General features: G+C 42.5%; 2 protein-coding genes across 2 annotated transcripts in view; both read left to right on the top strand.

Moving 5' to 3' along the window:
* Nucleotides 1-9,892, top strand: part of LOC115355023 (NACHT, LRR and PYD domains-containing protein 12-like) — a 114,393-nt gene that overhangs the window by 16,198 nt on the left and 88,303 nt on the right.
* The window catches only part of LOC115355029 (stonustoxin subunit beta-like), a 3,902-nt gene continuing 2,890 nt past the window's right edge, over nucleotides 8,881-9,892 (top strand). Inside the window, exon 1 of the mRNA XM_030045654.1 lies at nucleotides 8,881-9,065. Coding sequence (XP_029901514.1) covers nucleotides 8,993-9,065 — 73 coding nt within the window. The 5' untranslated portion in view covers nucleotides 8,881-8,992. The remainder of the gene's footprint in view (nucleotides 9,066-9,892) is intronic.

Consider the following 9,892-nt stretch of genomic DNA (forward strand, 5'->3'; position numbering starts at 1 on the left):
AAATGCACTTCATTTCCGCCGGAAGTTTGCGCAGCGTACGCCGGTGTAAACAAACTTCCATGCTAACGCAGCTTCGTCTGGACATGTAGCTCGCTGCTCGTGAGGTTTCAATTTTAATAATTATGTCCTTACAATGGGAACACGATTCAACCACCTTGACTGTTTGTGTGAAAATAAAAGTTTATGTAAATGTAAAAATGTAATTTCATTTCATTATTGCACTGAACTACGATCATGAATGCTAGGCCTTATGTTCCTTAGTGTAACAGTTTCCTTTAACACAGTTCATCATTCATAGTAAGCTCATGCTGTACATTAATAACACTGGATGAATTAATTGCTTTGAGGAAACTAAACAAATGGCTTCAACAAGAAAGAGAACGTGTTTAATCCTAACAGGTATTAAACCGTAAAATACAGAAGCAGCCCACATAATTACATCACTATAAAAATATTCATACAGTATATAATATTAAAAACTACAATGCACACAGTATTTGTTGTGTTTATCTGTATTTAATGAACAACATGGCTGGGTGCTGATAGACAGGGACACAAGGCAAGATTCTAAACCTCACGAGGCACTCTGATCAGTGGACTCTTCAGGTTAACTAGGCCGGCACACTACCGCACACGTCGTTCCCGAACCACTTTTTTTTTTTTTTAAGTATCCATCTTTAATTTCCTTTTGTCGGCAGGACAGAGCTAGCTAGCTAAAAACCTATGTATGTCTGTGGCTAAAAACAAACCAGCACGCCAAAACGGAAATGGATTGCATCGATGGGAGGAGTTTAGGATGTAGAGCGGAAACGGCTCATAAAATTGTCTATAGGTGACAGTCAATTGGTATGTGTAGGTGTATGTGGTTCTGTCACAAATTAAGCAATGGACACAATTAGTATAATGACAATATTAATTATAGCTGCTGCGCAGCGAAGGGTCGGGTCCGGGCATTTTTAGGCAATTCTAAGCAACAAGCAGAAGAATATGAACTTCAATACAAACTGAACTGATTGACACACCTGGTAAGAAAGGGGCAGGACACAGGCCTGGAGGGGACAGATGATTGGCCGAAACACAACAAAGACATGCAACATGGGGGCGGGGCTAATGAGACAATGCAGGGCAGGTGTGAGGACGAACAAGCTGACAAGACTATGGAGGAACAATAGGGAGAAAATGAACACAGCAGACTAAAATACAATAAACATTATAGCTGCTGCGCAGCAATGGTCGGGGCCAGGCCATTTTAGGCAATTCTGAGCAACAAGTAGAGAATAGGAAGATGAAAAGAAAGGTGGCGTTCTAATGTGCATTTTGCATCAGTTGAGGCTTACACTGGTCTTGGTCTGAAGACGTACAGAACGGACCAGTCCTCTTTTATCATGAAATGTCTCCAATATCTTTCCAAGTATCCAAGATCCACGAGGAGCCGTTGAGTCGACGACAAGAACAACATCTCCAGGTAAGAAATTTCTTTTTTCCATATTCCTTTCTTGTAGTAAAGGTAAGTATTCTTGTGTCCACCTTTTCCAGAAAAGATCAGCTAAATATTGACTTTGCCTCCATCTTCTTCTTATATACATATCCTTTTTCTCACTAGTCCAGGTGGCAACACTGGTTTTCCTTTCATCAACAGGATATGATTCGGTGTTAATGGCTCAAGGTCATTAGGATCATTGGACAATTTTGTTATAGGATGATCATTTAGTATGGCTTCCGCTTCACATAACACTGTGTGAAATCCTTCATCGTCCAAACATTGCTGTCGAAGCAGTGTTAAGAACTTCCCTGACCATACGTATGATACGTTCCCAAATGCCGTCATGATGGGATGCAGCCGGAGGGTTGAAAATCCATTTGATTCCTTCCTGTGCCATGGTTCTTTGAACTTTGTTGTGATCCAGTGAAGCCAATGCTTCTCTGAGCTCCCTTTCGGCTCCCACAAAATTAGTTCCATTATCTGATCGCATGGTAGAGACTTGTCCTCTCCTGCAGATGAATCTTCGTAGTGCATTAATACAAGAATCTGTATCAAGTGAATATGCGACCTCCAGATGAATTGCTCTACTGGACATGCAAGTGAAAATAACTCCATGACGCTTTAGTGTAGAACATCCTCGCTTCACATCTATTGGACCAAAATAATCTACACCAACATGTGTAAACGGTGGGAGATTTGGAACGATTCTTCCGGTGGGAAGGTCTGCCATTTTTTGTTCACCCACCTTTCCTCTCAAAAGTCTACAGACATAGCATTTTCCTATTACTTTTCTTGCTGCTGAATCAGCGTTTGTGATCAAATATCTTTTCCTCAGCTTGGAGAGCTGATTCTTGCCACCATGGCCCAATTGCTCGTGCACATGACGGAGTATGAGTGTTGAGATGTGTTGGTCTTTGGCTAAAAGGAGTGGGTGCTTTGTATCCTCAGGCATGGAAGATCTATGTAATCGTCCTCCAACTCTCAGAACACCTCCTTCATAAATTGGGTCAAGTTTGTAAATTGTACTCTCTTTTGTCACTTTAGATTTTCCAGATGTGTGTGCGGCAATCTCCACATGAAACCTTTCACTCTGGCAGAAGCAAACAGTGGACATTTCAGCTTCAGACAGGTCATCTACAGATAGTTTTTGGTCTCCAAATGTGGCTTTCAATTTCTGCATCTCCACATCAGCATCTGTCAGTTGACCATCACCACCAGTGCTTGCAGAAATAAGCTGCTTCCTCTTTTGACTTAAAGTCATCAAAATCCTCTTAAACTTGAGAATCCAACCTACTGCAACTTTCAATCTTTTCCAACTGGAAAAATGAGTGATCAATTTTTTAGTGGCATTTACAATGTCTTCAGTGAGGACTGCATTCACTATGAAGCTCCTTTTGACTTCTAAGTCATCAACAGAATCATCTTTGCTGGGATGGTGAATGGAGCTAAGAAGCCCAAAGGGTCGTAAACTGAACTTATCATAGATAACAATCCACGCCTTGTGTGTGGTTTGTTTTTGATGTTGAACTTGAGCCATTTTGTGAGGTTGAAGCCTCCTGACTGGCATATAGCTTTGAGGTTTTGAGCCATGATAATGGCATCCATTTCTGTTGGTAAACTCTTCAGGAGATCATCCACATAAAAGTTTCTTTTGACTGTGTCAGTCACTTCTGCTGGAAAGTTTTGTGCATTATCATCAGCAGTTTTCCTTAGGGCATAACATGCACAACTAGGAGAGGATACCGCTCCAAACAGATGAACAGTCATGCGGTATTGTACAAGCTCCTGCTCCAAGTTTCCTTCTGGCCACCACAAAAACCTCAGCACACTCCAACTGATCCTCTGGAACCTTTTCCGCCTATCCCTTTTCAATGACATCAGACAGGAAATTTGAATATTCCTTGTGAAAACATTCATCCTTAAGAAGTCTTCCTTTGAGTGACCTGACACGCTGTTTGGCAACAGAAATGTTGTTGGGCATGTTTACATTTTGGTCCTTGAAAGGCAGTTTCATCATGTAATGACCATCTTTAAGTTGCACTGAACTTTCCATTATTTCAGTGAATCTTTTTTCTTCTACTGACATCTCCTCTTTGTCATTGGAAAAAGTCTCACTGAAATCCTGATTGTATTGATTTATCAATAGCTCTTCAAGTCGGTCAAAGCGGATCCTATTGACAAGCGCAGTAGTGTGGCCATTCTCACACTGTGTTGCACTGTTTCCTTGTAGAGGCCCATTAATCACCCAGCCGAGAAGAGTTCTCACAGCATACGGTCCCTCTCCCTGACTGTTGATCACCTCCCATGGTTCCATTACCTTTGAGGCATTTGTGCCAATCAACAGATCAACGTCAGCGTTGATACGAGGAATGTGCATATCTTTGAGGTAAGACCATTTGGCCAACTCTTCTTCACTAATTATGTTGTCTGCCGACACCGGCATTTCTATCTGTGTGAATGTGCTGGGAAGCTGATAATACTGGCCTACTAGGCCAGACCAGAAATTTCCAAGCCCTCGACCATGTAACTTGGCACAGTGGTGTTGTGGCTCATAGTATGTATATGAATGCTTGTTCTTTTTCCTTTAATGTTGAGTTTCTCTTTTAGACTGTCGGAACAGAAAGTGTCAGTGCTCCCTGGATCCAGGAATGCGTAAGTTTGAATCACTTTGTTTCCTTTTGTACACTTGACATTGACAAGCAAGATCAAAAGAATTCCATTACTGCTCCCGGCCCCTGTATGACTACAAGTGGAGACAACTGTGCCACTCACCGACTGTTCCTTTGATCAATCTTCTGCTTTACTTTTCTCTTTTTTCTCAATATGGAGAACACTGGGGTGACTTTGGTTACATACTTTGCAAGATATGCGCTTACTGCAGTCCTCGCTCATGTGCCCTATGCGCAGGCAACCGAAGTACACTCCTTTCTCTCTAAGAAAGTCCAACTTCTCTCGATGAGACTTCTTTTTCAGTTGTGAACACTGATCCAATGTGTGTCGTGTACAATACAAACAGAAAATGCTTGAGGTTGTAGGTGGTGAACTTTGTGTTTGAGTTTGTACGTTTTTCCTGTTTGCACTCACAGCTGGTTCATTAGACATAAAGACAGAAGTTGCAAAACTGTTTCTCTTGGCTTGTGACTTTTGCTGCTACTGTGCCTTACTTAGTTGGGTCTTGTTGCTTCCTTTTGCGCCAACTGGAGTGTCTTGGATATCACCAAAAGTTGGATCAGAAATAATCTTGACTTGATACTCAGTGAACTTTACAATGTCCTTAAAGTCAGCCCTGCGACCTTGGGTTTCAAAAATGTCACATGCTTTCGCTCTCCAACGCTCTCTGAGCTTATAAGGAAGCTTCCGTGTTATTATTTTCATATTGGCTGGCATATTGAGTTCATCCAAATATCGCAGCTCTTGCATTGTGTTGCAGCACTCAGCCAAGCACAACCCTTTTTATCCTCTGCCTTAACAGCAGGCCATTCAGTTAATTTATTCACATCGGCAGCTGTGACTTTCAATTCATCTCCAAAATGTTTGATTAGAAGGGTTTTGGCTGCATCATAGGCTCTGTCTGGTGGCAGATGTTGGCAGCTGCAAACCAGCTCTTTAGGCTGCCCCCCAGTGAATTGTTCCAGGTAGTACAAGCAGTCTTCCTTTTGTACTTTTGATTCCACACAATGTTCGAAAGCTCTCATAAAGGTCCGAAATTGCAGAGGATCTCTATTAAAACTAGGCACTTCTCTTACATTTGATTGACGTGCCTGTGTTGCAAATGTTTGCTGTGCCTGTGCTTGGGCAGTTGGTTCCATATTTGGCGTTGGAATAGATAGCGTTGCATGGGGATTGAGCCTCAAGTGAGATGACAAGTAAGATGACATTCCATCTGTGCGTTTCTTTTGTTTACTTGCAACACTGCTACATGGCGAGGCATTTAACACTGTCAGTTTTGCAGCAGATGCTGCTAGTTGTGTTTCAGTTTCCAGTTGTTCCTGTTTCCTTCTTAATTGCTCTGCTTGTTCCTCCAAAGCATGATTTTTCTCCAGTGCAGCAGCATGTGCCATGAGCGCAGCCTGTTCTGCCTCCACTTGACGCCGTAAAGATGATGTGGTAGACCTGCTGTGCTTTGAGGAAGTGCTGGATATGACATTAGAAATGCTGTCATGAGGCTCCACTTGAACTTCCTTAGTCTGAGGTCTCTCAGTCACCTCATGAGTAGGAGTACAACTCAGAGTCCTGCCACGTGCAGAAGTTCACGGACGACACAGCCATCGTGGGATGTATCAGCGGTGGACAGGAGGAGGAGTACAGGAAACTCATCCAGGACTTCGTAGCATGGTGTGGTTCCAACCACCTCCACCTGAACACCTCCAAGACAAAAGAAATGGTGGTGGACTTCAGGAGGACCAGGCCTCACCCGGAGCCCATAAGCATCAACGGTGCCTGTGTGGAAATGGTGCGGACCTATAAATACCTGGGAGTGCAGCTGGATGATAGACTGGACTGGACAGCCAACACTGAGGCTCTGTGCAAGAAAAGACAGAGCCGATTGTACTTCCTCAGGAGGCTGGCGTCCTTCAACATCTGCAAAAAACTGCTGCTGATGTTCTACCAGTCTGTTGTGGCAAGCGCCCTCTTCTATGCGATGGTGTGCTGGGGAGGCAGCATCAAGAAGAGGGACGCCTCACGACTGGACAAACTGGTGAGGAAAGCGGGCTCTGTTGTGGGCACACAACTTGAGAGCCTGACATCTGTGGCAGAGCAACGGGCGCTGAGCAGGCTCCTGTCAATCATGGACAATCCACTGCATCCACTGCACAGCACCATCACCAGGCAGAGGAGCAGCTTCAGTGACAGGCTGCTGTCACTGTCCTGGTCCACCGACAGACTGAGGAAATCATTCCTCCCCCACGCCATGCGGCTTTTTAACTCCACCCGGAGGAAATAACTCATTATACACATACTGCAATACTGGTAGATAACACGTAAAGACTGGAGGGGAAGGGGTGATTCCATGAGGCTGGATCAAGTCTGACAGTTCCTGAATTCCCAGTACCGGGCGTCAGGTTCTGTCGACGGTCTTGGTCTCATGGTTTCACACTAACTCTGAACCTCGGTCGGAGCGTGTGTTCCTAAGGTTAGGTTATTTTCCACTGCTGTTTAACTGTTATTACTTCTGCTTAACTGTTAATACTTCTGTTGAAATTGTTCATATTCCTATCTTTTTATAATCCTTGTTCATAGTGTTTATATTGCTTACTGCTATTTATCATGTGTATACTGTATATTTCTTCTAAATTTGCACATTGACCTACCTCTATGCACATTTTATACACCCATGCACATGTTTTTTTCTGTTTTTTTTTTGTTGCACATTGCTTTTTGCACACTGGGTTGTACTTAGGTTATTCTGTTGTACTCAGATCTTATTCTGTTATACTTAGATCTTATTCTTTATTTCTATTTTTTTATTTACTTAATCTGTAATCTGTGGATATTGCTGAAAAAAATGTATCTACCTACCTACCTACCTACCATGAGTCTGAGGCTTCAATTTAAGCTCATCATCCTCAGTACCTTCGTTTTGATGGCCACTTTCATTGCAACCCAACCATTTGTCTACCTCAGAAACAAATTCATTGACAGGGATCATTTTTACCTTAAACCACATTTCATGCTTTTCACACTCATCTGGTGGCATAAGCTTCAATAAAGATTCATGATCTGCAACAGCTTCATCACATAGTTTGGTGTATTTACCAAAAGCATTTTTCACCTCTTTAACAAAGCTTTTATCACCCATCAAATTAACAATTGTCTCCTTGAGACTGGCTGCTTTTTTTTAGTTTACCTTTTCTTTCTTTTTTGCAGGATTTCAACCTTTGCCAAAATGGCTTTTTCTGTCATTTTAACCGACCGCTTTTTTACAGAGGGATCTCCGTCCATTGCCCCAAAATCAACCTGCTTTTCTGTCTCTGTTAAGAGTTCAGCTATGGCGATGTCTTCTTCATTGCTCATAATTATGCAAATTAGCAGTCTTTATACCAATTGCATACACGCGCAACCTTCTGCAAATTGCACACGCGCATAGTCTAATGCAAAATGCAAATGCGCTCCGTTCCGCTCAGACAGTTGACACCAATTCATTGGATTTTACGCGCAAAGTTGTGTGCACACATTTACTGGTAACATTACCATAACATTGGCCGGCATACAGGTGTGTTGTCTTGGTGTCCCGGTTCCTCCGTTGATGGGCCGCAGCTCCAGCAGCTCCGGTTCCAAATGCAGAAGAAAGCTGCTCGACCTGAAAGTGGCCAAACAGCAGCAGCATCCAATGATGTCCTCAAAGCGACAGTCTCCAGTGCTGTCCTCACGGTGAAGCAACAATCACCTCAACGAAGCAAGTTTTTGACTTAATTGTAGTGACCCCTTTGCCCATCAAAATTGGTTACTACGGTTGCTGACGGCGTTACCAAATGACGGCAATGTCCAGTCCACTGATTTCCGTTCAGTAATAACAGTGAAGAAATTTATTTACAATGCAATGCGTTACTTCAGCGGTTTCCACAAATAATAAACAGAGCCAAACATACATCGCCTATTTACCAATATAGACAAAATAACAAACGACGCTGCCACGGTCACAGTCACGATCACGGTCAAAAACTGTTTGCCTCCGCCAACCAGCAACACCTGAGTCCCATCAACTCACTTAATATATAACCCTTTGACCTCTGGCAGATTGACAATATTGCTCCCCCAAGTGGTGAGAGGTTTAAAGGGCACAGCACAACCCATAACAGAAATGGCTCTTACAATATGAATATGACCGCACCACTCTCTGGACGGCAGGAAATTAAACTTAAAGTCCCGCAGATTCAGGAATTCTCCTTGATCACGTGATGCAGTCGAGTCTTCTGATTGGCTGCTCCAATACACTTTCTTACAAAACCGCTCCACAGTTGTGGATCAGAAATGAAATCAGTTCAAATGAAATTATAGGACAGATCACTGGGCTAGTTTTAGTAGCATTTGAGTTTATTTTCATATCTAATTTTAGAGCGTCAATCCCAACATAAACCTCATCTTAAAGGAGAGTTTACCCTCAGAGACTAGAGACTCTATTAAAACACACTGTGTGTGTGTGTGTGTGTGTGTGTGTGTCCAGGCTGTCAGGCTGTCTGCTCACACAGGAAGGCTGTGCTGCTCTGGCCTCAGCTCTGAGCTCCAACCCCTCCCATCTGAGAGAGCTGGACCTGAGCTACAATCATCCAGGAGCCTCAGGAGAGAAGCTGCTCTCTGCTGGACTGGAGGATCCAACCTGGAGCCTGGAGGCTCTCAGGTGTGGAGAGACACACACACTGTCTTCTAGAGGCCTGAGAGGCGTTTTCTCAGTCATGCTGAGAAGCTGAGTCATGTTTAATGTTGAAGGTTTCATGCTGGATATGAGTGATGTTTCCGCTAAAGTTTCTATGAGGAAAGTTATTAAATGCTCATGTTTCTATTGTAAAAATGCTCTTTGTTTATTCCTCCTCCAGTGTGGACCATGGTGGAGAGAAGATGTTGAAACCAGGCCTGAGGAAGTGTAAGTGTGTTTTTACTCTTCTTCCTAAAAACACAAAGCAGCAGACATTTGGTCACATGATGTGAGTTTGACTCTTTATTCAATAATGCACACATTAAAAGAAGACAGGCTGAAAAATGTCTGCTCCATAGTTCAACAGTTTGCTCTTTCCACTGAAGTGAACATGCAGGATGACTTCTCTACTCAAACTGGGAACAAATGCATGAAGAGCACTAGTTTAGTTGGAGGCAAATCAAATTAAACATGAAGTATTTTTCTAATATAAACACCAACCAAATATAAGTTAGACTATTGTAGTAATACAGAATTATCTCCACTTCTATAACAAAGATATTAAATATGAATCATTTTCTCTGGAGATGGAAGTGCAGATGGGAAACCCTTCTGTAACCAGTAGGTGTCACTGATGAACTAAATGTAAAGAACAATAATAATAAAAGCAGCTGTAAGAATTTGGAGCAGTCTCTGAAAACCTCGGAGCGTCAGGAGCCTGAGTTGGATCACTATCATGAAATAGAGACACAGGACACGGATGTGGATTTTGAATGAATTCTGAATGGATATTAACCATAAACCACATGAATGCAATGTACAATGTGGCAATTACAGTTCACCAAAATAAACAAAACAACAAACCCTGTGCGCACAGTAAAGAAAATAATAAAGACCCGGGTCATTGTTAAATGCAGGGTTCAGACACATTTTTTAAGGTCAAATTCAAGCACTTTTCAAGCACTTTAAAGGGTCTTTTTCATATTTTTCCTGCACCTTAAAAATACATAAAATCCATATCTACAGGAATTCATATACTCATGATTACTTTTTCA

This window comes from Myripristis murdjan, chromosome 23, assembly GCF_902150065.1.
Source record: "Myripristis murdjan chromosome 23, fMyrMur1.1, whole genome shotgun sequence".
Classification (NCBI taxonomy): Eukaryota; Metazoa; Chordata; class Actinopteri; order Holocentriformes; family Holocentridae; genus Myripristis; species Myripristis murdjan.